Source organism: Rattus rattus, chromosome 2 (assembly GCF_011064425.1).
Source record: "Rattus rattus isolate New Zealand chromosome 2, Rrattus_CSIRO_v1, whole genome shotgun sequence".
NCBI lineage: Eukaryota > Metazoa > Chordata > Mammalia > Rodentia > Muridae > Rattus > Rattus rattus.
In genome coordinates this window covers 169,420,430-169,447,511 of record NC_046155.1, presented here as the reverse complement: position 1 = coordinate 169,447,511, position 27,082 = coordinate 169,420,430, and the positions used below count along the sequence as shown (strand labels likewise).

Genomic DNA, 27,082 nt, shown 5'->3' with positions numbered 1-27,082 from the left:
GATTGGCCGTAGTCCGACCACCCAACAGCCAATCACGCAGAGGAAAGGTGACATCACTAGTTCTCCTCCCATCCCCCTACCCCAAACTTCTCTACTCTGGTTTACCAGCACCAACAACCACGTGGGGGAGGGGCAAGAGAGTAGAACCGGTGAGGTCATTGCGCCGCCCCAGCCGTTGCTGATTGGCTGCGGAGCTCGCGGGTGTCGGTTGGCTGCTCTTTGCACCTCCCCCTCGTGCCGCTTCAGCCGCCACTGCGAGGAGCCACTGGCGACGCCAGAGCCAGGAATCCGGGTGAGTCGGGGCCCTGGGTCTAAGATGTTCCCAGTGTCCAGCGAGACTCAGGAGGAACTGTCCTTTCCGACTTTTTCTCTTCGCCCGGGTTCTTTGGAGCTCCATACACTCCGTCACATGGGAGTTGTAGTCTGCCTTATGCTTTCGACTACGGGCCGGATACAGAAGACGACTACTATTCCCAGCAGGCATTGCGATCAGCTGGTCAACAAACCCTCGGGCCACGCCTCCCGAGCTTGTTCATTGGAGGTCATATCCTTTAGCCCCGCCTCCCTTCATTTCATTGGTTACTGTCCCTCACAGGGGCTGGTCTCTTGCCTAACATGCATGGTGATTGGGTACTGTAACTGTCATTCGGCACATAAATAGTCTGTTAATTGGTTAAAGCAGATGTCCATTACTTGTTGTAAGGTAGAGTTCTAGGCAGATCAGGCAGTCGTAGGCTTAGGTTGGTGTCGGTCCCGGAGGGAGGCCGGTCTTGAAATTTGGCCCCGCCTCCTGGCGCTGCCGGAAGAGCGCAATTGGTGGTAGCGAGTGTCGCTTGCGGACAATAGGCGGAGCCGACTAGACTGAGAATATCTATTGGCCTAGGTTGGCGCCGGTCACCGGGGTTGTGGCCGTTTATTGGCTGGTTGCTCCAGCTGTTGCAGGTCCATTCACCATTTTGTGTGTTGGAGTAAAAAAAAAAGGGAGAATCGAGAGGGAGAGCCGGAGGGGGGGCGGGGAGGGACCGGACCGGACTGAGCCGGGGCCACGGCCCCCCGCCCCGAAACCCTGCGGAGCCCGAGGTGAAGGGCGGGGCCAGAGCTGACACTGCGTGGGGGTGGAGGGGAGCTGGAGGCCGAGAGGGGACAGGTGGCAGGGACGGGAAGGGGTACAGGGCAAAAGAGGTGGGCGGAATGGTGTGGGAAGGGGTGACAGAGTGGAGGAAGTGGTAGGAAGTGGGGAGTGACAGAAAAGAAGTGACTGGGGGAGAGTGCTGATAACAGGAATGGAGGGGTAACAGGACTAGATCAGGGTGACAGGGAGAGGAAGGGGACGGAGTTGGAGGGGGTGATGAAGAGAGGCGATGGCAGAGGTGTCAGATTTGGAGGTCTAGAGATGGCTGACAGAAGAGTGACTGGGAGGAATAGGTGATAGAAATAAATGGGGTGACCAGCAGGGGGTAACTGGAGGGGGCCTAGTATCTGAGGAAATAAGGTAGAGGTGGTGACAAGATGGGAGAGAGTGGCAGAGAAGATGGTGTCAGGAGGGTGGATGGAAGTAGAGGGTATGAGACCCTAAAGGACATGGGGGTGGCCTCAGCTTCAGAAGTTTAACGTTCTGAAAGGGAGGTGAGGGCCCACAGGACCCTGGGTAGTAGTTAGCTATGGTGCACAGGAAGCGAGTAGGCCCCAAGAAAGAGAGGTTTGGCTCTGGGGTAAAGAGACCAATCCAGGTAACAGGGTTAAGAGATGTTGGTTGGTGTACTTGTCGGCCCTGGGTGGGGTCTAAAGGTTTATGTTTGGGCATTGTTTGTACCAGATCTCAGGCTCCAGAATGGTGTCCTCGCAAGTCAGTGGAGAGATGGCAGTGGAGTCTGCTTAACTCCACAGCACTAGGGTGCTACTCCCAGGCCCTTCAGAATCTGCCTATGAGAACCCCAGATTGTCCCACAGAAGAAGGCCTCAAGTTAGAGAGCATGAGATCTGGGATCCCAGTCAGCCTGAAAACTGTCAGAGGGGTCTCTGATTGTCTTTGAGGGAATCTAGGACAACTCATGTTTGGCTTCTCAAGTTTTCCAAGTCACTTTGGAGTAAAGTTTTTAGGGGTTTTGTTTTGCCTTTTTTTTTCCCCTTCTTTTCTCAGGGCAGTGCGAAAGGGGGCGGGCAGAGTGACTGTTCAGGAAGTGGGGGAGGTTGCCTTGCTGGGCTTGTCCTGCTGTCTGTGCCCTCGTCCTTCTTATCCCCACCTGGAGCTGGAGAGCATATTTGGGTATCTGAGGGTGCTGACCATTTCAGACACCCTGCCCAGCCTGCCCAGTCTGGGTGAGGAGACATGCAGGCCACAAGTGGGGGCTGGGCTTGCAGGCATCACGCTGGGTGCTGTTGGGGGAAGGGGAAGGCTCCCGTGTAGTGGGACAGAGAAACCCTGGGGTGTGCAGTTCTGTGTCCCACTGTGTGATGACGTGTGCTGCATTTGTGCGCGTGCCTGTGCTCATGTACAGTCCTGTGGCTGTGCTGGTATGAGCTCTTGCCCCAAACGTGCCCCTGCCTGCTCCCTGCCAGGACCTGAGAAGATGGTTGTACCTGGCAGACCTGGGATACTGAGCAGAGTGGGCAACCATCCCTAGGGACTCTCAGCTGCCTACTCCTTCCCACAGTACCTGGCCATGCATGACTGCCTGGAGGGGTGGAGGGAAAGTAGAGGGAGGAGAGAGGCTTATATCTCAGCCGTGTCACCTCCCTTTCTGTGGCTCGGTGCTTATGTGTGTCTCTGTGTGCATTTGTGTATGTGCACTATGTGATGTGAGAGCAAGCATGATGTGTAGATCACATGATGGGCAGCACACAGCAGTGGTTAGGAGCTCAGATTCTGGAGCCCTAGAGCACCTGAGTTCAGGCCCCCCCCCCTTTTGTATCGTAATCAAAGCACTTTCGTCTCTCTGCACCTTGCTTGATAGTAGCACTCACCTCTTAGGGCTGTTGGGCGGGGAAATTAGGCAGCTTAGCTGAGGGCTTGGGACAGTGTGATTGCTCCGGCAGTGTGAACCCTCAGGGATCCTCACACTCTTTGGGGGCACCTGGAACCTGTGTGTGCATACTGCATGTCCCCTGCAGAAGGAGCAGGGAGCCAAGGTTGTATATGCTCAGGAGACCCAGGTGCCAGTCTGCGTCTGAATGCTTGCCATAACTCACCTGATGTGGTCTTGTGGGTCGTGGAACTGAGACAGTCAGCTCAGCAAGTAGGAAGACCCTCGGGACCCTGGGTCTGTGGGTATTCACAGTTGCTTCCGATGATCTCTGCTGCTCTCCTGCCTCACAGGTGGACAGACGATGAAGCCAATGAAGAAGGCGTGCCCTGGCCTTGCAGGTTCCACCAGTGGCAGCAAGTCCCCACCAGCTACCAGGGCCAAGGCTTTGAGACGGCGAGGGGCCGGGGAGGGTGACAAGCCAGAGGAGGAGGATGAGCAGGCACAGCCACAGCAGCAGACAGGGCCAGAAGAGGCTGAAGAGGGTGAGGAGGCGGAGGCTGAGCGGGACCCTGGAGCTGAGGGATCACATCCAGAGCTGCAGCCCAATGACCCTACTGCAGGCCTAGCTGAGGACCCTAAGGGGGATGGGGAGGCAGGCCGCTGGGAGCCCTCACTCAGTCGCAAGACAGCCACATTCAAGTCTCGAGCGCCCAAGAAGAAGTATGTGGAGGAGCATGGCACTGGTGGTTTGGTCGGAGCCCCTGAGGAGCGCGAGCGGACACCTGAGGACGCCAGTGCCCTGGGTGTGCCTCCTCAGCCACCCACCTCCACTAGGTCCTCCTCTACTGACACAGCCAGTGAGCACTCAGCCGACCTGGAGGATGAGCCCCCTGAGGCGTGTGGTCCAGGCCCCTGGCCCTCTGCTGGCACTAGTGGAGGCTATGACCTTCGGCAGCTAAGGTCTCAGCGAGTACTGGCTCGGCGTGGTGATGGCCTCTTCCTGCCGGCTGTCGTGCGCCAGGTGCGCCGTAGCCAGGACTTGGGTGTGCAGTTCCCTGGGGACCGAGCCTTGACTTTCTATGAAGGAGTACCAGGTGGGGGTGTGGATGTCGTGCTGGATGCCACACCACCTCCAGGTGCCCTGATGGTGGGCACAGCTGTCTGCACTTGTGTGGAGCCTGGCGTGGCTGCCTACCGAGAGGGTGTAGTGGTGGAGGTGGCCACTAAACCAGCTGCCTATAAGGTCCGCCTCAGCCCTGGCCCCAGCTCCCATGCAGGCTCACCAGGCACTCTGCCACAAGCACAACAGCCACTGCACCGTGAGCCCGAGGAGGCCATCTGGGTTACCCGCTCCAGCCTGCGCCTGCTTCGGCCCCCCTGGGAACCTGAGGCCTTGCTGAGGAAGCACCCTGCAGGCCCAGAGGAAGAGCAGGCTGAGCCTGGGGCCACCTTGCCTCCTTGCTCTTCTTCCTTGGAGCCCAAGCAGCCTGAAGATGCTGAGGTCTCCAACATCAGCTTTGGTAGCAACCTGGGGACTCACAGTGAGGAGGGTGAGGAGAGGCACCCACCAGCCCTGGGCACCCCAGTCCTGCTCCCACTGCCTCCACCCCAGCTCCTGTCACCACCCCCAAAGTCCCCAGCCTTTGGTGGCCCTGGCCGCCCTAGCGAGCAGCCTTCACCCTGCCAGGAAGGGAGCCAGGGTGGCAGCCGCAGTAGCAGCGTGGCCTCACTGGAGAAGGGAGCTGCACCGGCAGCCCGTGCTCGCACGCCATTGACTGCAGCCCAGCAGAAGTACAAGAAGGGCGACGTGGTCTGCACACCCAATGGCATCCGGAAGAAGTTCAATGGCAAGCAATGGCGCCGGCTGTGCTCTCGGGACGGCTGCATGAAGGAGTCCCAACGGCGGGGGTACTGCTCACGCCACCTGTCCATGAGAACCAAAGAGATGGAGGGCCTGGCAGACAGTGGGCCAGGCGGGGCTGGGCGGCCTGCTGGTGTGGCAGCCCGAGAAGGAAGCACTGAGTTTGACTGGGGTGATGAGACTTCGAGGGACAGTGAAGCCAGCAGTGTGGCAGCCCGGGGAGACTCCCGCCCACGCCTGGTGGCACCTGCCGACCTGTCACGCTTCGAATTTGATGAGTGTGAGGCGGCGGTGATGTTGGTGTCACTGGGCAGCTCCCGCTCAGGCACACCTTCCTTCTCGCCAGTCTCCACACAGTCGCCCTTCTCCCCGGCCCCCTCACCTTCACCCTCACCGCTCTTCGGCTTCCGCCCTGCCAACTTCAGCCCCATAAATGCCTCACCTGTCATCCAGCGCACTGCTGTTCGCAGCCGCCACCTGAGTGCCAGCACCCCTAAGGCAGGTGTGCTGACACCACCAGACCTGGGTCCCCATCCACCGCCACCTGCCCCTCGTGAGCGCCATTCCTCTGGCATCCTACCCACCTTCCAGACCAACCTAACCTTTACTGTGCCCATTAGCCCTGGGCGGAGGAAGACAGAACTGCTGCCCCACCCCGGGACATTGGGGGCCTCTGGAGCAGGAGGTGGGGGAGCCGCACCAGACTTCCCCAAGAGTGACAGCTTAGACTCCGGAGTGGACACAGTGTCCCACACACCTACCCCCTCCACACCGGCTGGCTTCCGAGCTGTGTCACCCGCTGTGCCCTTCTCTCGCTCCCGCCAGCCTTCTCCATTGCTGCTGTTGCCCCCACCTGCTGGACTCACCTCAGATCCAGGGCCCTCTGTGCGGAGGGTACCTGCTGTGCAGCGGGACTCACCTGTCATTGTTCGCAACCCTGATGTGCCGCTGCCCTCCAAATTCCCTGGAGAGGTGGGCACTGCCGGTGAGGCACGGGCTGGGGGGCCTGGGCGGGGTTGCCGTGAGACCCCGGTCCCCCCTGGGGTGGCCAGCGGGAAACCTGGCCTGCCTCCACCTCTGCCTGCCCCCGTGCCCATCACTGTGCCTCCAGCCGCACCGACTGCTGTGGCCCAGCCGATGCCCACCTTGGGCCTGGCTTCTTCACCCTTCCAGCCCGTGGCCTTTCACCCTTCACCTGCTGCCCTGTTGCCAGTTCTAGTGCCCAGCAGCTATCCCAGCCACCCTGCCCCCAAGAAGGAAGTCATCATGGGCAGGCCCGGAACAGGTAAGAGGGTAGGTGGCTGGGCTGCCATTGGAGCTGTCTGTTCTAGGAGGGCTGTGGGGAGGTTGGTCTTCTCTGGCAGATTCTGTAGAGCCCACATTCCAGGCAAGGTACTCTGCAGATGTGGTGTGGCATTATCTCAGGGTGCTTGTTGGGGGAAAGTCGGCAAGGCTGTGCTGAGAACACACTCCACAAGCCAGGTCCCTATGGGGCTAAGGGAGGCACAGAGTGCTAGCCATGATGGCATCTCCTGGACCTCCAAGAAGACAAGCATAGCTCGGGGTTATCTCACTACACTTCACACCCAGCCCATGACATAGCAATCAACCACACACCCCGAGCTAACACTTTCAAATGTTAGCTCATTTTGTCTTTACGTCACTGCTAGGTGGGTGGCAGGAATGTGTTTGCTTGGAAGAAACTGAGGCCAGGTCAGTAACTTCACACTAAGGCAGGCTGGCTCTGGTGCTTAGTGAAAGATGGGGAGACTGAGACTCTTAACAGGTGCTTTTCTCACATGTGGAAGGCCAGGAATGGAGGGTGGGTACCGGGCACGCCTCCAGCTGTGAATCTAGCTTGGCCATCCTCCGGACAAGGTGCAGTAGACAGCTGTCTGTGAACAGTGGCAGTGTACAGTGGTTGGGGGTGGCTGGTCAATGCTCAGGAAGCTGTACTGTGCCTGTCTTGAGAAGATGCTGATTCAGTCAGAAATGTCAGAAAGGGCTTGGAGAAAGGGCCTGGGGCCTGTGAGTTGCTGCTCGATAGGTATTGTAAGATGATAGCTAGGCAAGGCAGGGAGACGGGAGAGTGTGTGCAAAGGCACCGAGGTAGAAGCAGTTAATTAGAAGACTAGAGACTGTAAAATCAAGGCCCCTGGAAAGTAGAGGGTTGTTGAATTGGTAAGCAAGAGTTAGATATCAGAGGACTCGGTAATGTTACCCTGAGGACAGTGGGGAGTTGTGGAAGGTTTTGTGATGTGACCATAGCAGCACTATGGAGGGGGGTTTAAGCCCTGAGAGCAGAGGAGATGATGGTAAAGGAAGGAGTCTGGTTTGTGTCTGTGGGTAGGAGTTGCTGTGGCTTAGGCTCGGGGTGGAGCCGCTTGACAAAGGAGCCAGGCCTTGCCCTTAACAAAGCACCATCTTAGGCTTGTCTCCAGCACCAGGACATAGGGACATGGGCTGCGTGTGTCCCCTGTGCTCATTTACTGAGGTTATGAGCTGTGTACCTCATGCTTCTCCCCAGCACATTTTGCATTTGTCACTATAGTTGACCTAGACCTCTTGTGAAGTATGCACAGGAGGAGTTTCTGTTTAGGCAGATCTGTAAACTGCAGGGCAGGTCTCGGGCTACCCTCTGCTCTGAGCACCCATTTCTTACATGTCCACAGCCTCCACTGCCTACCTGTGCATCTCTTGACACACGTGTACCCACTGCTGGGTGGGTAGGGTGGGCAGGCTGGCAGCATTACCGCTTGCAAGTAATGCTGTAGCCTGCTAGAACAGGCCCGGGAGGGGCTAGCTCTCTGTCCTGTCCAGAGGAGGAAAACTGAGGCTTTGACCAGAAGAAGGTCCTGGTGTCACCTAGCAGGGAAGGCACATCTCTGCCTTACCCAGGTCTTGCAGCTTCCAGATCGTAAGACTGCCTACCAAGAGTTCCGGTTGGAACACCTCATTGGGCGCCAGCAGTGCTGTCCTTGTCATACCATGTCTGTGAGCCCCACTGAGTACTCCCTCAGAATCCTCACAGCACTCCAGGACGTCAGTGCAATGCTAAGTCCATTAAATACTGAAGGAGCCTGCTGCTCAGAGTTGTAAGTCACTTACCTCAGGTTACCTACATAAGACGAGAGAGAGCCAGGGCCAGGATTTGAACACTGACTACCTGACTCCACATACCAGGCATTTAAGTCCTATCAGTGAGACGATGATGATAGCAGTGATTATGATCACCCTTTATTGATCACATACTCCGTGCCTAGCCCCGGGCTAGGGGCCGTCTCATCAAATCCATCTGATATGTACAACAGGATTCCTAGCCCTGCTGTCCAGATGTAGAACTAAGGTTCAGGAAAGGGAGGCCTTTGCTGGAGGCCACCTGGTTGTTAGAACTTGTCCAGCGCCTGTCCTGGCGGTTCTGAACAGTGAGTGAGTGACTCCCTGACTACGCCCATACTGAGGCATCTGGGCTGCCCTCAGGGTTGCAGGCAGGCAGCCTTTCATTTTCCTCCCAGAGGCCTCCCTAGCCTCCGGGAGGCAGGTGCCTGGAGGCCTACTGCCTCCAAAGTTCAAGTAGGGCTAACAGTGTCTAGTGGCATAAAAGGGTCACAGTCCTGGCCCCTTTTGCCCTTCCATGTCAGGGCCTGACCTTCTAGGGCAGCAGGTGTGAGGGGGTGGGCCAGGATAGCCTGCCCGCTCCTGTTCCCTTCCACCCCCCACCCCCGCCCTAGGCATTTGCTTCCTCTGGGGGACATGCTGGGGCAGGCTGCCGGCATTCTCTGCATTCTGATCATGGCATAGCCAGCCAGCTGCCATTGCCACCTCCCTTTGACTCTTCCCGCCTGTTCCCTAGGAAAGGAACACCCCCTCCAATACCAACCTGTAGTCCCCACCCAGGAGGCCAGATGTCTTAGTCCCACTGCTGGCATGACCTCCTTGCCAGCTCCCCCAGCTTCCTGCATGGCTTTGCAGTGTTGACACTTATGGCCCCTCCTGGGCTTCTGTCCAATTGTCCTCTCTCTCTCTCCCAACCACTGGGCATCCATCTTTCCCCTGGGCTTTGGGTCTTTGTATCATTTTCTAGGCCTCTGACCTCTACCTGTCTGTCTCAGGACTGGCTAGATATAATATACCTTTATGGTTTTGTCCTTACTTGGGCTTCAGCCCTTGTCAAGCTTCCAGCCTAGCTTCTTCTCTCTTGGCTTCCAGTCGAGGGGCTCCTGTGTCTGCCATGGCCTCCCCTGGTCCTCCCCTTCATATTTTTTTCATTTCACTTTGCCTTTGTTGTTTTTGCTGTTGTTGCTTTTCTGAGGCAAAGTTTCATATAGCCCTTGCTGGCCCTGAGTCTTTTGTTGTTTGTGGGTTCGTTTTTTGTTTTTTGGGTTTTTTTGTTTTGTTTTTTGAGACAGAATTCCTTTGTGTATCCATGTCAGTCCCTGAACTCTCTCTGTAGACCAAGTGGGACATAAACTTACAGATTCCTCTGCCTTTCCCTCCCAAAGGCTGGGACTGTAAGCATGTTCACTTTACGGGTGCTGAGGATTGAACCCAGGGTTCTCCCCATACTCTTTCTTTTTGAGACCAGGTCTCATTTGTAGGCAGACTGATCTTGATCTTATGGTAGTCTCAGCCTCTCAAGTGCTGGGATTACAGATACACGTGTGCTGCCAAGTTCCGTTCTCTCCCATTTACAGATTCTTGCTGCCTCTGTCCCAGCCTCATACTCCTGTTCTGTGCCCCCTCCCCCGCTCAATGTTCACATATTTAGAGAATGTGAGAGAATGTGCATGAGTGTGTGCCAGCGTTCCATGGTGAATTTGTGAAAGTCGGCGGACAAACTCGTTGGAGTCGGTTCAGTCCTTTTAGCTTTATCATGTGGGCTGTGGGAATCAAACTCATGTAGCAAGGCTTGGCAGCAAGCTACTTTACCCGCTGAGTCATCTCAGTGGTCCAGGTTCTTCAATCTTTTAAACTAGTGGGCAGTGGCCAAACACTACTCCTTCTCCTTCCTTTCTTTTTTAAACTATTAGTGTGTGAGGGAGGCAGAAGCCCATTGTGTAGTCAATTCTCTCCTTGCACATTTATGTAGGTTCTAGGAATGAAATTCTGGTTGCTTGTACAACAAATGCCTTTACCTGCTGAGCCACCCCCACCCACTTACTTCCCTATATCCTAGAGTGTAAGGAGGTTGTACAGGCCTGGGAGCTCCCTCTTGGTCCTTTACAAATGAACAGTTTGTTGTTGCCCCTGTAACCTGCTGAAAAATGTCCACAGGTCTAGCCTGTACATCCACCCACCATACACCTGTTCCCCACTGGCAGGGAGATGGACAGGGGGCTATGTGGGCAAAGCTGGAGATCCGGCTAGAGTGGGTGGCAGGAAAGCAGGTCTTATGCTCACCCACCTACCTACTAAAGGGCATGACCCAAACACCCCCACCCCAGTCTTCCAGGGGACACATTTTGGTGTTAGCTCAAAAGACCAGGTATTTCACTATGCCATGATCAGTGGGTAAATGAGTCCTAGAGAGGGGCTGAAGGGGTCGAACCTGGGTCAATCTGAGTCCCTGTGGAACTCAGGTTCTTCCTACTAGAATGTCCACTTTCTCTCCAACAATGACCTGGTATCGATTCCAGTTCATCTTTCTGCCAGTCCTGAGACAAGTGCATGGAAAAGGCAGATACAGGATGGGACAAGGGAGAGCCAAGAGTTAATGTATCAGAGGAAGCCAGAGGTCAGGACAACTCTAGTTCTTGTAGACTTGAGAGGAAAGTTCAGGTAGGGTTTTCATTAGAAGTAACATATGAACTGAAGTATGAAGAATGAATGAAGTATGAGTTCAGGGGCGTGAATAAAAGAATGAACGTGCACAAACTATCCGGAGCTAGCCAGAGCTGGAGCTATCTTATCACTAGATTCGGATGGTTGCATTGGAGAAGCCTAGCCATGTCGGGCTTGAGACAAGGCTGAAAAGCTGGGGCAATTTAAAACTTAATCTCAGTAGATTGTCTGAGACAGGAAGAACTGTGGGAAGGGCATTACTTGGGGGAGATGATAAGGAACTTTTCCGAGCCTCTACGAGCCTTGGCTAGAGACCCCAAACTCTCCAAGCTTAGAAGCCTCTAGCATCCGGCAACTGAGAGGGGTCAGGCTGCCTCCTCGTGGTAGTTGGTGGTGGGGCAGCAGACGCACGCATGCGCAGCGAGGGGGAGGCGTGCATCCCGGAGACCCTGGCGCCCGGGCATTAATGGCTCCATTAGTGGCCGGGAGGGAGGCGCATTAGCGGCGGCGACGGCGTCTGGCTCCCATTACCACCGGCGGCAGCGGCTGCACCGCAGGCGGCTGGACCTTAGCCCGGCGCGCCGCCTCCTCCGCCCGCACTTGGTCCCTGGTTCCCGCTCCGCACCAGGGCGCGGGTAGGGAACCCCAGTCTCTATTTCGGCTGAAAGACTGGAGTCGGACAGGTTTGGGTTCAGATGTCGTTTGCGGCATCTCCTGAAAGCAAGGTGTTCCCCCGCCTCCAAGCCGGTTGCTAGCGAAAAAGACAGGAAAACGGTGCACCTGGGGCTTTGTGGACACAGACAGGCCGCGCCCAAACCCGTCTGCACCTATGGGTGCGGGTTCCCGCGCACCCTTGGGGGTAGATTACCACCTCCACCACCCCTGCGGCGGGTCTCGGTCTTTTCCATTGGTTACTGTCGCACCTTCCGACCGCCGATTGGCAGAGCCTTCCCACCCACCCCCACCCCCGCCCCTCAGTTAGTTAACCCTTACATGGCCAAATCCTTCGGCTGGGTGCTCCCCCCACCCCCATCCCAGACAGACTGGGTGCCAGCTGGCCCGCGCCCCGTCGCGGCCCGCGTGGGTGTCAGGCCGGCCGGGCACTCGCCCGCCTTCCAAGCACAAAGCGGCTTTGTAGGGCCTGCCGGGGACTGGCTGGAGGCCAGGAGGCTAGTGGAAAATCTCGTGAGCGCTCAGAGAGGAGAACGCAGGGCGGCGCCCCCTTCTCCGCCGGGCGGTGGCGCCTTCATCTGTTCATGCAGACCCGCCTGGGAGCCTGCTTACAACCACTCCCCGCTCTCACACCTTTCCACCTCCAAGCCCCCATCCCACACTCCACCTGCAACCTGCTCTTCTCCCAATCCCTGGAGAACGCCCCCCCCCAACTTCTCCCCTCTCTCGTTTCCCCTTTTTTTCCCTGCCTACCCTAGCTTGGCTCATACTGACTCACCCTGACGCTATTTTTAGCCCCCCATCCCTGTGGAGTCTTGCCAGCCCAATCCTAGGCTTGTTCCCCAGGCAACCTTGGCCGTCGCCGACGCCTCCCGGGATGGGTGGGTGGGTAGGTGGGTGTGTATGTTGAGAGCGGGTGAGGGGAGCTGGGGACACCCGGGTGGCGAGCCGAGCCCGGACCGGGGTGGGGAGCAGCCAAGGGCGGCTGGCAGGGCGCGGTGCCTCGCGGGCTCAATAATTGGGGCCATGAGTTCGGAGTGAGTCGGCCAGTCCCTAGGTCTGTGAGCATCCCTGGCAGCTTGCCCCGGGCGTCAGGGCAGGTCCTGGCCTGCACCACCCCAGGTGGCTGTTGATGTGTCTGGGCTCTCTGTCCCCAGGCCAGGATGGTGTGTTTTGTTGGGAGCTACTTAGTTTTGGGCTAAAGCTTTTGTAGAGTTGATGAGGGGGTGGTGCAGAGGGTGGCTCCCATCATTGCCCTGCCCAGTACCTGCGGTGAGTGGAGTATGGCTGTGTATCTTCTCTCACATAGGGCTGGGGCCCTGGTTTAGGGAAACCCTCAGCCTTTTCCAACTTGGGAGGCCCCAGTTAGGGTTCGGTATGACTGGAGAGGGGGAGCTGTTTGGGGGATAGGATCTACTCTTTCCCTTTCACTCATAATCCACCCCCACCCAGAGTTCTTCCACCCTGAACAATAGAAGCTAAGTATAGGGCTGGCCCAGTGCCCAGGGCAGGGGGGCCCTTCCCGCCCGGATTCCAGCCCCTCCCTGCCAGGCAGGGCCCCCACTTGGTTGTACCCTGCCCTGAAAAGGGCCTCTTCCTATCCTTTTTCCATGGGTACTGTGTGTTCCACCAGATGTGCAGTCTTCCCAGATGTGAGGCCCTCTTTTCCTGCTGTGCTTTGCTGTGCTGTGCTTGGCTTTTTCACACAACAGAAGTGGGGGATGTCAGCCTTCTCTGAGCTTTGTCCCTGGGTTCCAGTGTAGTGAGGAAGGGGTTAACTTGCCAGTAGGTGACTCACTAAGACTCAGGGTTGAGGAGAGGAGGGGGCAGCCCGGAGAGATAGTGGGCCACATTGATTTAGCCTCACATTGCAGTCCCTAGGGCAGTGAGGTAATGGAGGGTCTGAGTCTGGGGCTTCATAAAGAGGAGGGGGCAGTCACCTAATAGTCCCTCTGGTAACTCCTCTGGGCTGTTGGCCAAGTGACTGGCCCTCTGGAGGTCAGAGGGCCACAGACCTTCCTATCCCCTTGGGATCAAGTTACGAGTACTCTGTCTCTGTCTCTCTCTGTCTCTCTCTCTCTCCCTGTCTGTCTGTCTGTCTTCAGCTTTGTAAGTGAACAGGGCAAGTTGAACAGGAGGGTTGTCTGCTCTTGATCAACCTGACCTCGTGTGACTTTACTTGTCAGGTGTGACTCCAGGTCTCTGAGATACCCCAGACCCTGTCCTGGGTGCTGCTTGCTTTCTGTACTATATTACCATTGTTTGATCTTGTTTCTGAGCCTTTTGGAATTCCCTTGCTTGTGTCCACCCTGAGTAATGATGAGCACTTGAATTGGAGTCTTGAGTCCTTAAAGCCCTGACTGTGTGATCATAATTTATTCAGTCTCTTGGAATTTCATCTTCTCACTTCAACACTGGGCATAAGGCTGATCTCCCTCCCTAGATGGCTGTGAAACATCAGTGAACAGCATACAAGCTTCACCACAGGGCTGCTCCAGCATTAGCTCGCTTTCTTTCTCCTGGTCCTTTTTCTGGGGGCCATAGAGGGTGAGGAGTGGTGTTACTCACTGCCTTACACTACTAAATACAAAGTCCGGAGTGCCTGGTAGCTTTATAATGGGATAATGGTCGAAGACCATAGGACTTTGGATACCTGATGGGCCTGGGTATTGAAGAAGGTGATGCCCTGGAGTGTGGGGTCAGCATGATGGTGTCTGTGAGTTGTGTCCTGGTGTGGGAGTATTGAGTGGGTGCTTAGGAAGGCTGTTTGAGAGTGAGTGTGGGCTTAGTGGACAGACAATGTCTGCTGAGGCTGGCCTAATTCATGTGGGCTGGTGGAAGTTTGATGTGTTAGTAAGGCATGCACATTTTGGTGAAGAATAAAAAGCGATGGCGGGTAGGATTAAGGATTGTGTGTACTTTTGAGGTAGTACATCTATGCTAGCAGGTGTGTGAAGTATGACTTCGCGTGTGACCGTATGGGTGTAAGATAGAGGGCGTGCAGTGCCCGTAGCGGTGTGTAAGCGACAATGGGTGTGGCATGGAAATTTATCTGTGAGGAGTCTGCGCGCGCCTGTGTACTTGAGTTAGGGCTCAGGGATGATTTACCCAATCCTTCACCGTTGGTCCTCCCAGCAAGACCCTGCGTGCCAGGTCGGCCACACCACGAGTGAGAGTGTTCCATGCGCACACTGGGCACAGAACGACACTCAACTTCGGGCCTCTGCAGCGCGGCACCCTGAACCGCCCCCCTGGCTTGCTGCCTTTGCTGCAGTGCGCCCTCCCTGCCACCCTACTGCGGGCCCGCCCCCGGCCGGCTTGAAGCCAACCGTAGTCCGCCCCGCCCCATCCTCATTTGCATATGACTGACGTTCCCTCGGGGCGGCCAATGGGGGCGGGCGCGGCGGGGCCTGACCCGCGCGCGGCGGCAGCAGCCAATAGGCTTAAGCGCAGGGGGCAGGGCTTGCGCGGAAGGCCGCGGGGGAAGCGGGGAAGGGGCGGGGGGAGTGCTGCGGGGGGAGGGGAGCGCGTAGTAGTGGCGGGGCGGGGAGGCGGCGGTGGTTCGGCGCGGGGCTCGCTTGGAGTGCACGGACGCTAGCACGCTAGTCCGCCTATTCGCCGGGGACCCGAGGTCGACCTGGTGTCCAACCGCCGGCCCAGGGCCCCGAAAGGCGGGGCGGCGGCTCTGACTGCCGGGCGCGCGGGGCCAGAGCCGTTACCCGCCGGAGCTTCGAGGGAGGGAGGGAGGGAGCAAGCGAGCCAGCAGAGAAGGGGAGGGGGCCGCCCCCGCGCACGCGCGCCGCGCCCCGCCCCGCCTGCCCCGCCTGCCGGACTCTGCGAGGGAGGAGGGAAAGGGAGGGGGCGGCGCCGATGGCCCCCAAGCCGCGCGCCCCGTGACGGCCCCGCGCGCCGCCGGGGGCAGGGCGGGACGGCTCGCGCTGACCTCCCCGCCCCTGGGCGGCGGGAGGCAGGCGGCGCTTTGCGCAGGCGCGCCCGGCGGAGACCCCCGCGTGGGGCGGCCGGAGGGGGCTTGGGGGGGGGGCATGCGGCGACGGCCTCCCGCTCCCCCCGGGCCTGAGCGGCGACGGCCAAGGAGCAGGTTACGGGCAGAGCGGTGTCGGCCGCTGAGGAGGTGCGATCCCCTGTCGGGTTCCCGCTGCTCCGGACCATGTACTCAGCCCACAGGCCCCTGATACCCCGCGTCTGGCGCGGCCTCCCGTAACCTCGGCATGTTCGGTCAGTAGCGTCTGGCGCTGGGATTGCAGGGGTCAAGGTGTCGGGGTGCTAAGTGCGGAGAATCGGTGATGGGATATAGCACCTGCATGGTAGAGGAAGAGTAAAGGGATGGCTGAGAAAGTTTAGAGTCTAGCGGGGCCAAGTGGTTAGTGATGGCAGGTGTGAGTGTAGCCTAGCGGTGGGAGTGAGGAGTGGGGCGTACATACATGGAGACAGGTGTGGTGCTTAAGTGACGGGGTGGAACAGATCCACTCTGATTGGTGGTAAGGGCTACAGAGTAACAGGCTTTGGAGGAGTAGACTGAGACCTGCTGGTGGAAGATGTGGAATGACAGGGAGGGGGCTTACAGTAGTGGTCTAACGACAGGTTTGGGGGACCACTGTTGGCTTAGAACGGACTATGGGCAGCAGTATTTATGGTATAGTTTGCTGGAGGGTAATGTTCTAGGATGAGGGTAGGACTTACCCTATTGTCTGCTTGGCCTCTCCACCCCTCTCTCCATTTCCAAGAAAGCTAGCAAGTCTTGATGAGAAAGATCTTTGTGGAGGTAGAAACCCTTCCAGGGCCTTGCAGGCTGTCTTGGGGTTGGAGTCTCTAGCTGGCTTTGGGGGCCCTAGGGGTGGGGGCTAGGGCTGTTAGGAATCTTGAGTGCCTTCCAGTTTTGTTTCCCTGCTTTCCTCTTCTTTCTTTCCTTTAGGGCTCCTTTCCTTTGTCAGTCCCTCAGACTCAGTTCTTGAAGCCAGTTTTTTCATACAGTGCTCCCCCAGACTAGGTTTCAGAAAGTATTGGGGTGAGGTCACCTCAGGTCAGGATGCTCTGGAGCAGGGGGAGGCAGGGAATGATGGATATCAGAGATAGGGCGGTTCCCTCCTTCCCTCTTCCCCCTGAGCAGGGGCCTCTCTCCTCTGCTCGTTCCACTTCCCCAGAAGCCTGCGGCCTGCCAATGTGGGGAAGCTCACTGATAGCCTTGGTGCTCCTCAGTTCCAGCAGGCGTGGTCCCAGTTCAGGGATTACCCACTTTCCCAACCAGTTCTCAGGTGCAGCTGAGCCTGAATGTCGAACCTTCCAAAAGCCCACTGGTGAGGGGATTATCTTCCTGTCCATCACCTCAAGGGAAACACCTGGTACTTTCGTGTTCTCTGGGCAGCTTATAACAATTCTGTCCCATTGTCCTGCTCTTTCTTCTTCTGAGTTTACCACACCCTCCCATCTTTCTGGGCAAGGAGACTGGCTACTGGCCATGAGATAAGCCCAGGGGTTTACACGGAGGGAAGCTTCCTACTGGGTGCTGGAGTCTGTTTAGGAGACAGAATAGGAGGCGCAGGAGAGCCACCTGGACCCCACCCAGGAAGGGGCAGGTCTGGCTCTCTGGAGACTGGTTGTTACTCACTATGGGGCTGTTTGAGATTCCAGGCCCTGGAAGGGAGTAGAGACAGGGAGGGGAAATTGAGCCATTAACCTCTAGAGTAGAAAAGGGGAGTGTGAGGCCAAGGTGAGGCTGTGTCAGATGGCAGCATAGTTGCTGAGAACGTGATGACATGGTTGTTGGGAGGAATGTCCAGCCTTGCAAAGGTCTTAGGACATCAGAATGGGGAATGGCAGCTGAGAGTGACCTGGTTTGTGGCAAGAGCCAGTTCCTCTGGCTTGGTCCCTGGTGGCAGGGCTGGTGGAGGTTGGGAGGAGGAGTGGGATATGATTACTTTTCTCTTTCCTGAATTGCTTGCTTGCTTTAAATAAATCTGAAGGTCTTTTAGGGTTTTTTGTTTTGTTTTTCTTTTCTTTTCCTGAATGGTGTCTCAGTGACCGTCTGAAAAGGCCCAGGGGCTGGGGGAGTGGCTGTAAGGATTGGGTGGAGTTACTTCACACAGGTTAGGGCTGAGGAGCTTGACGTGTGTAGGTCAGGGCCAAGCTCTCTGCTGCCCAGCTCACATGGCTCCTTCCTACAGTGTGGACAAATGTCGAACCTCGTTCTGTGGCTGTGTTCCCTTGGCACTCCTTAGTCCCCTTCCTGGCACCCAGCCAGCCCGACCCCTCTGTGCAGCCTAGTGAGGCCCAGCAACCTGCCAGCCACCCTGTGGCCTCCAACCAGAGCAAAGGTAAGGGGTAGGGACTATGGGAATGTCTGGGGTGAGGGTCCAGGAGCCCAGGAGCCCGCTGATTTAAGTGCTCTCATCCTAGAACCTGCTGAGTCAGCTGCTATTGCTCATGAGCAGCCACCAGGAGGGACAGGGGGTGCTGACCCTGGGCGACCCCCTGGAGCAACATGCCCTGAGAGCCCAGGGCCTGGACCTCCACTCACTTTGGGTGGTGTGGATCCTGGTAAAAGTCTCCCTCCCACCACTGAGGAGGAGGCTCCTGGCCCTCCGGGAGAGCCCCGGCTGGACAGTGAGACAGAGAGTGACCATGATGATGCGTGAGTCTTCCAGGGCCTGGCATAGGCTGGGGCAGCTGGGGGTGGGGGTGCAGTGTCAGACTTGTGCTCCTCATTGTTCCTGATGTCTCCATAGCTTCCTCTCGATCATGTCTCCTGAGATCCAGCTGCCTCTGCCACCTGGAAAGCGCCGCACCCAGTCTCTGAGTGCCTTGCCCAAGGAACGAGACTCCTCTTCTGAGAAGGATGGACGAAGCCCTAACAAGGTGCTTTGTTTACACCTAAGCTCTCTGTCCTGCTGTGGGCAGCCAAGCCAGTCCCAGTCCCAGTCCCAACTGTCTTCTGCATTGTGCTATTTGCAGCGGGAGAAGGACCATATTCGTCGGCCCATGAATGCCTTCATGATCTTCAGCAAGCGGCACCGGGCCTTGGTCCACCAGCGGCACCCCAACCAGGACAACCGGACTGTCAGCAAGATCCTGGGAGAGTGGTGGTATGCCCTGGGGCCCAAGGAGAAGCAGAAATACCACGATCTGGCCTTCCAGGTAACTTCCCTCTCTTGGTTCTTCCCAGCGTCCTCTGGTGGGCAGTGAGTGAAGGGTTGCCCTGCCCTTTCCTGCCAGGTGAAAGAGGCCCACTTCAAGGCCCACCCAGATTGGAAGTGGTGCAACAAGGACCGAAAGAAGTCCAGCTCAGAGGCCAAGCCTGCGAGCCTGGGTCTGGCAGGAGGGCACAAGGAGACGCGGGAACGGAGCATGTCGGAGACGGGAACTGCTGCTGCCCCTGGGGGTTAGTCAGCTCCTTGGCTCTCCCCCTGCCACCTCCCCCTGAGGGCTGCCAGCCTTCCCCTTGCTTGCTCAACCCCTGCCTGAGCAACTTCTCTCCTTCATTGCTTTTGAGGACTCATGCAGAAAAGAACTGGCAGTTGAATTATGTGAGTGAGCCAGGGAGATGCAGACAAAGAGACTCAGACACAAGTCGTTACCTACTGTCATCTAACGAGCATTTACTACAGACTCAGAATCAGATCCCTTTTCCAGTGAGGAAGTAGCCTGAGACAGGCCGGCTTACTTGGTGAAAGTCCTGGGCTAATAAGCACCATGGCCATCATTTAAATCCCACCGTGGTCAGTTCCCCAGGCACAGTCGGAGGAGCCGTTGCTGGTCACTATGCCCTGGAGGATCGGCTGCCTCCAGGAGTTTCGGGTACCTTGGGGGTATAACAACTGTGGATATGGTTTTCTACGAAAGTGGGGATCTTACTGCTTTTCTCATCCAGGAGCACCAAGGCTCAGACAGGCCAGTGGTTAACTTACCAGCCCCATGGGCCGGTGTCCAGGCTTTGCATACTCAAGAGTGTCTGCTTCCGGGAATGGGCTGGCTCCCTACAGGCCCACAGGACAGAAGCTGTGGGAAGGACATGCTGGACTGGAGACTGGTGTCTGCCTTCTACCAAGTGGCGTGCTTGTTAGAGGTTTCCTGACTGTTACAGCATGGGCACCTTCTGCTTTACAGTGTCTTCTGAGCTCCTGTCCGCTGCTGCCCAGACGCTCTTGAGCTCGGACACCAAGGCTCCAGGGAGTGGCCCCTGTGGAGCAGAACGGCTACATGCAGTTGGGGGACCTGGCTCAGCCCGACCCAGAGCCTTCTCCCACAGTGGGGTACACAGTCTTGATGGTGGGGAAGTAGACAGCCAAGCACTGCAAGAACTGACCCAGGTTTGAGGCTCAGGTCACCAGGGAGGTGGGGCAGGGAGGGCTGCATAGGGCCAGCAGACCCATCTAAACTCTTCCCTGCCACCTGTCCCACAGATGGTTTCTGGCCCCACCTCATTCTCCGGCCCAAAGCCATCCCCCCAGTATGGCGCTCCAGGATCTTTTGCAGCTCCTGGTGAAGGAGGTAACTTGGCCACTAGTGGGCGGCCTCCACTGTTGCCCTCTCGAGCCTCTCGTTCCCAGCGTGCAGCTAGTGAAGACATGACCAGTGATGAGGAGCGGATGGTCATCTGTGAGGAAGAAGGGGATGACGACGTCATCGGTGAGTAGGGTGGCTTATGATCCTGGTAGGGCCCTGTAGGCAAAGGCTCAGAGGGTAGCTGAATACCTTTAGTAGTTTTTCTCCATGTTTGTGACTGTACACTGTCAGTTTTACTTCAGAGAAGCTCCCAGCCATGCAGGAACCCAAGGATATGGATGTCATTAGCAGAGCACTGGGTGCTCTTCCTAGCGTACATACGTTTCAGGTCCTTCCTTGGTTAGAACACGTAACCCTGAGCCCAGGTCTAGCTTTCATAACCCTGCTCCCTTTGTCCCGCTCTGCTGCCCCCATGGTCACCATCCACTTGTTCACTTGGCACAGAGCTGAAGCGAGAGTTCAGAGTCTATTTTAGACTATTTCCTCCTGGGTAACTACTCAGTCCCTTCCTCACACTGTTCCTTCTGCTCCTTCAGCTGATGACAGCTTTGGTACCACTGACATTGATCTTAAGTGCAAGGAACGGGTGACCGACAGCGAGAGTGGAGACAGCTCTGGGGAGGACCCAGAGGGCAACAAGGTGAGGCTTGTGGGGAGCTGGACCCCGCTGCTGGCCTGTCACTTTTAGAAGAGAGTGCTCCTGGACTGCAGACTCAAGGGGAGAACTGGGTCACATCCAGGATAAGTTGGCTTTCAGCTGGCAGGTGTGCTTTTGACTGCACTGTTTACAAGGAGGCAGGGTCCCTGGGATGGGGCTCAGCTGTCTACAAGGCTTACAAGGAGGCAGGGTTCCTGGGATAGGGGTCCGGCTGCCTATATTCCCTGACTTGGGCTTCTCTTTCCTTAACCCAGGGCTTTGGCCGTAAGGTGTTTTCACCTGTCATCCGCTCCTCCTTTACCCATTGCCGTCCAACCCTGGACCCTGAGCCTCCAGGGCCCCCGGATCCACCTGCAGCCTTCAGCAAAGGCTATGGTCCCACCCCATCATCCTCCTCTTCACCTGCTTCCACCTCAGTCTCAGGCTCCACCTCCTTTTCACTGGGCTCTGGAACCTTTAAAACACAGGAGTCTGGTCAGGGCAGCACAGCGGTGCCACTCCGGCCCCCACCTCCTGGAGCTGGGGGCCCAACAACACCTTCCAAGGCCACTCGGTTTCTTCCTACGGATTCTGCCACCTTTCGGCGCAAGAGACCTGAAAGTGTTGGTAGCCTGGAGGCACCAGGCTCCTCCGTCATTGCAGCACCTCCCAGTGGGGGAGGAAACATTCTGCAGACACTGGTTCTGCCTCCGAGTAAGGAGGATCGAGAGGGTACACGAGTGCCCTCAGCCCCAGCCCCATCACTGGCCTATGGGGCTCCAGCAGCCCCTTTGTGCCGCCCTGCTGCTACCATGGTCACCAATGTGGTACGGCCTGTCAGCAGCACTCCAGTGCCCATTGCCTCTAAGCCCTTTCCCACCTCTGGCCGGGCTGAGGCATCTTCAAATGACACAGTAGGTGCCAGGACTGAAATGGGCACTGGATCTCGGGTGCCTGGGGGCTCCCCATTGGGTGTCAGTTTAGTGTATTCAGATAAGAAGTCAGCAGCAGCCACCTCACCAGCTCCACATTTGGTAGCTGGACCCCTATTGGGCACTGTGGGGAAGGCACCTGCTACTGTCACCAACCTACTGGTGGGCACCCCAGGCTATGGGGCTCCTGCATCGCCTGCTGTTCAGTTTATTGCCCAGGGAGCCCCAGGCAGTGCAACCCCTGCAGGCTCAGGAGCAAGTGCTGGGAGTGGCCCCAATGGGCCTGTACCTCTGGGCATTCTGCAGCCAGGTGCCCTAGGCAAGGCTGGGGGAATCACACAGGTGCAGTACATCCTGCCCACACTGCCCCAACAGCTTCAAGTGGCACCTGCCCCAGCACCAGCCCCTGGGACCAAGGCAGCAGCTCCCAGTGGCCCTGCACCCACCACCAGCATCCGTTTCACCCTCCCTCCGGGCACCTCGACCAACGGCAAGGTCCTGGCTGCCACTGCGCCCACTGCTGGCATCCCTATCCTGCAGTCCGTACCCTCAGCCCCACCCCCTAAAGGTGAGGCCTGAGCTGGGCATTGTAGGGATTTGGGTCACAAGCCTGTTTGGCTGTCTTATAACCTTTTCTTTTGTTGCCTCTTCTAGCCCAGTCAGTTTCTCCTGTCCAGGCCACACCTTCAGGTGGCTCAGCCCAGCTGCTGCCTGGGAAGGTGCTAGTCCCCCTGGCTGCCCCTAGCATGTCAGTTCGAGGTGGAGGGGCCAGTCAGCCACTGCCCCTGGTTAGCTCGCCTTTCTCAGTACCTGTCCAAAATGGTGCCCAACAACCTAGCAAGGTAAGGCACTCTGATAGTTGCCTCACCTCTTCTCTGCTCTGTTGGGTGTCGTCATGTATTCCACCTGTGTCACTGTCTGCCTTCCCTGTTTGCTTTTCCATTTTTTCCTCTGGGACTTGGTGGTTTCTTCATCTATGTATTTATCTGAAGCTTGATGGGGGTCAACATTTATTAAGAGTTTAGGAGAAAAACAATTGAGCAAACAAGTTGTAAATCCTGGTAGTTGCTGGGCAGGAGAGAAGAAGGTCATGCCTTTTTTGAGTGAGGCTTAGCAATGGAAGTCTATAAGCTGCTGAGAGAATGAATTGGGTCTGGGCACGGCAGCATACTCATTTAGCACTCAGGAGCTGGGCAAGCGGACTTCTGGGTCAGTTTAAGGGTTGCTACATAATGAGGTCCACCAGGGAAGACACTGTTTCAAAAAGGGAGTGGGGATGAGGGAAATGGGAGAGCACTTACTGTTCTTGCAGAGGACCTAGATTCTCAGCACCATGTACTTAACCTGGAGGTGCATAGCCACCTGTAACTCCAGTTCCAGGGGAGCGGCTGACCTCTTCTGGCCTATGCAGGCACTGCATACACAGTACACATACACTCAGACATTTAAAAAAATGTTCAAAAATACAAGAAGAAAAATGTTGGGCATGTTCAGAAAAAGCAATGAGAAAGCCCAGAGTGTCAGGGCTTTCTTAGGAACATGCTTAGAAGTTGGGCTAATATTTTAAGTGAGAGAGATGTGAAAAGGAAACGTAACATTTTAGTTAGAGCTCAGAAGAACAGGTTAAGCTCAGCAGTGCTCAGAGCAACTGCCTTTCTACTAATGGTTCTGTGCAGCCCACTGTCGTCAGTGATGAGGGTCTCTATACCTGTTCATCATCCAGATTCTCCTTAGTCTCCACACTGGCTTATCTCGGGCTCTGAGATCCCTGTTCTTGCTTGGCCTGTAATCTAGACCTTAGCCCTCCCTGCCCTCTGGGGTCATAGCTTTCTCTAGCCTGTGGGTACTTTTACCCGCAGATTATCCAGCTGACTCCTGTGCCTGTGAGCACACCTAGTGGCCTGGTACCACCCCTGAGCCCAGCCACAATGCCAGGACCCACATCACAGCCTCAGAAGGTCCTGTTGCCTTCTTCCACAAGGTGAGTCCACTTAAGCCCTTTTCCTCACTCCACGCCAGACCAGGGGTGGGGTAGGGCCAGCCTACCTGACTTCACTCCTCCCCGTTCCTTCCTGTGGCAGAATCACCTATGTACAGTCAGCAGGTGGGCACACTCTGCCTCTAGGCACCAGTTCTGCATGCAGTCAGACTGGAACAGTGACCTCATATGGGCCCGCCAGCTCTGTAGCTCTGGGCTTCACATCGTTGGGGCCCAGTGGTCCTGCCTTTGTTCAGCCACTGCTCTCAGGTGAGAGGTGGCCTTGGGACTTGGGGTGGGGTTGAGACAACTCCAGACCCTAACTTGGTTCCCTGCCCCTCTGTCTTCCTCCCAGCAGGCCAAGCTCCATTGCTGGCTCCTGGCCAGGTGGGCGTGTCACCTGTGCCTAGCCCCCAGTTGCCTCCTGCCTGTACAGCCCCTGGAGGTCCTGTCATAACAGCATTTTACCCTGGTAGCCCTGCACCCACTTCAGCACCCCTGGGCCCACCTTCCCAAGCTCCGCCAAGCCTGGTCTACACTGTAGCCACCAGCACCACCCCACCTGCTGCTGCCATTCTTCCCAAGGGCCCACCAGCCTCTGCCACTGCCACTCCAGCCCCTACCAGTCCTTTCCCTAGTGCCACAGGTAGGTGTCAGGGCAGCTCAGGGGCAGGGTTTATGCAAGCTGGGGAATCCAGGGAATGGGCTTCAGTGAGGTCTTGCTCAGTAGATGCTCTTTTCCTTCACCAGCAGGCTCCATGACCTACAGCTTAGTGGCTCCCAAGGCCCAGCGACCCAGCCCAAAGCCCCCAAGTAAAGGCAGCCATTGCCAGCATTCCTGTGGGGTCTTTTGAATCGGGTACCACTGGGCGGACTGGACCTACACCCCGACAGTCTTTGGATTCTGGTGTAGCCCGAGAGCCAACTGCCCCAGAATCAGAGCTTGAGGGGCAGCCCACGCCCCCAGCCCCCCCACCCCCAACAGAGACTTGGCCTCCCACTGCCCGGAGCAGCCCCCCACCCCCCCTGCCTGCTGAGGATCGACCTGGCACTAAAGGCCCCGAGACTGTAAGTATCCAGCTGGCTGTGGGACTCCAGATCTTTTCCCTCCGCCCTTTTCACATACGTCTCCTGCCTGTCCGCTGGACTCATTCCATTCTCTTTGAGATACACATTCTGGGTATCCTGGCCTTCAGAGGCCAAGGGCTTGTCTCATCTTTCATCTCTCCTCATCCTGTTCCTGGATATTGGTTCATGATCTACCCTACCCCACCCTGTACCTCCCTCTGATCTACCCCAGTACATCTAAGCTCAGTGTTCTTGCTTGTCCCTACCTCAGGCCAGCAAATTCCCCAGTTCATCTTCAGACTGGCGGGTTCCTGGGCTGGGCCTGGAGAGTCGTGGGGAGCCTCCCACTCCTCCCAGCCCAGCTCCAGCTCCAGCCACAGGCCCTAGTGGAAGCAGCAGCGGCAGCAGTGAGGGCAGTAGTGGGAGGGCAGCTGGGGACACACCTGAGCGCAAGGAAGTGACTAGTTCCGGCAAGAAGATGAAGGTGCGGCCCCCACCCCTGAAGAAGACCTTTGACTCTGTGGACAAGTGAGCAGGGGCTGGGATCTTGGCCGAGTGCCAAGGGCTGGTGGGAGAAGGGACAGCTACAGGTAGAGACAAAAGAGGTGACCCTGCTGGCACCTCAGCAGGGTCCTGTCAGAAGTGGACTTTGAAGAGCGGTTTGCTGAGCTGCCCGAGTTTAGACCAGAGGAGGTGCTGCCCTCACCCACCCTACAGTCTCTGGCCACCTCTCCTCGGGCTATCCTTGGCTCCTACCGAAAGAAGAGGAAGAATTCCACGGGTAGGTAACTCTGGCTCCTAAGTAGGTGGAGGGCAGGCCTGCGGCCACCTCGGCTAAATCCAAGCTCGCTTGTTTGGCTAGACCTGGACTCGGCGCCTGAGGACCCCACTTCACCCAAGCGTAAGATGAGGAGACGTTCAAGCTGCAGCTCAGAGCCCAACACCCCGAAGAGTGCCAAGTGCGAGGGGGACATCTTCACCTTCGACCGCACAGGTGCCAGTGTCTAGACTGAGGGCTTCCAGGATCAGTGCTGTATGAGTGTAGTGGGGGAGGCTCAGTCAAGACTGATCCCACTGAGACAGTTGGCAAGTCTTGGGCATGTGATGGCGGCATGAAGTATGTATGGGGTCTCTGCTGCAGCCTTGGCTGAACTCCCTGTGCCTGGGCAGGTACTGAAACGGAGGATGTGCTTGGGGAGCTGGAGTATGAGAAGGTGCCCTACTCATCACTGCGGCGCACCCTGGACCAACGGCGGGCCCTGGTCATGCAGCTCTTCCAGGACCATGGCTTCTTCCCCTCGGGTCAGTAAGTCAGACACTCTTGGGACTCACTCATGGGGACTTGCCCGCACATCTCACTATCTCTCTATCTCCAGCCCAGGCCACAGCAGCCTTCCAGGCCCGCTATGCAGACATCTTTCCATCCAAGGTGTGTCTGCAATTAAAGATCCGAGAGGTCCGCCAGAAGATCATGCAGGCAGCCACTCCCACAGAGCAGCCCCCTGGGGCTGAAGCCTCCCTCCCTGGACCACCCCCTACTGGCATGGCTGCTACTCCTGTCCCCACTCCCAGCCCTGCTGGGGGCCCTGACCCCACCTCTCCAGGCTCGGACTCTGGCACTGCCCAAGTTGCCCCGCCACTGCCTCCACCCCCCGAGCCTGGGCCTGGACAGCCTGGCTGGGAGGGGGCTCCCCAAACTTCTCCCCCTCCCTCTGGCCCTTCCACAGCTGCCACAGGCAGGTGAGGGGCCCTTGAATAGACCCCAGGACCCACAGTACCTACCCCCTCAGGATATGGACAGTATATAGATGGCAGGAATTGGGGGCCAGACAGTGGGATAGTTGCCTCCTCCCCAGGAAGCCATTTCGTCCTTTCCAGTTTGGTGCGGAATGTGGCCTGTTTCCCTTGTATATATCCCTCCCTGTGCTGGGGGGCAGCAGGGGCAGATACCCTCCACTGAGCTCTTGTATATATAACCTGAAGTGTGTGACCTTCAGAGCTTTTCACTTGTACTTTATGCAGAATGGCTCCTGTGAGGGCTGCAAGCTGGAGGGTAGTATGAGCCTTGGGCCACAGGGAGAAGATGCCTGTGGAGTAGTGGGGAGTTCATGCACCCCCCTTTTTCCCCAGAGGGGCTGGACTCAGGTTAGTTTGGGGTGGGGGGGCTCCTGCACTTTGCCACAGGCATGGGGAGGATTCTCCCCACCCTCTGCCCTCCCAACTTGGGTTGTACTTTCTAAGAAGGTGATTCCCCTACCATTGTCCCCATTCCCAGAACAAAACATGTTGATCATGTGCAATATTTCTTACTGTGCCGAGAAGCCGCAATGACCGAGATTAAAGCTGTTTAACACAGGTGTGCGCTGCTGACTTGTTCCTCAAGTGCTGCTTCCACGCCTATCCCCACGTGGGCGTAGGGCAGCTCCACACTGCCACTGCCCCATCATTGCTTGGGGCTGACAGCCCTGCCTCTGTGAGTGAGGCAGCCAGGACTGTCTGCCTATCCAGTAGGCAGCAGCTTGAGTAGACGGAGACCTTGCACGGAGAAGGACAGTTCATAGCTATTGGACCTAGAATCAGTTTTACTCAAAACATTACAAGAGGTAGCACTCAAGAGGCCAGGTCAGGGCCATGGGCTATCCTCAGTGACTGACACCTACTAACCTC

The 27,082-nt window shown here is 57.0% G+C and overlaps 1 protein-coding gene across 1 annotated transcript; it reads left to right on the top strand.

Annotated features, from left to right (window-relative positions):
- The first annotated feature begins 198 nt into the window (after nt 1–198).
- Cic (capicua transcriptional repressor) lies at nt 199–26,772 on the top strand. Its single transcript, XM_032894181.1, is given in 22 exon segments — nt 199–292; nt 3,317–6,112; nt 17,463–17,612; nt 17,695–17,929; nt 18,024–18,153; nt 18,250–18,432; nt 18,511–18,676; nt 19,402–19,604; nt 19,698–19,923; nt 20,337–20,440; nt 20,713–21,937; nt 22,024–22,211; nt 23,229–23,350; nt 23,451–23,617; nt 23,703–23,993; nt 24,098–24,158; nt 24,160–24,415; nt 24,687–24,943; nt 25,042–25,196; nt 25,278–25,409; nt 25,586–25,717; nt 25,792–26,772. Coding segments are annotated over 21 exon segments (7,536 nt in total). The 5' UTR covers nt 199–292; nt 3,317–3,327; the 3' UTR covers nt 26,160–26,772.
- The last annotated feature ends 310 nt before the right edge of the window (nt 26,773–27,082 follow it).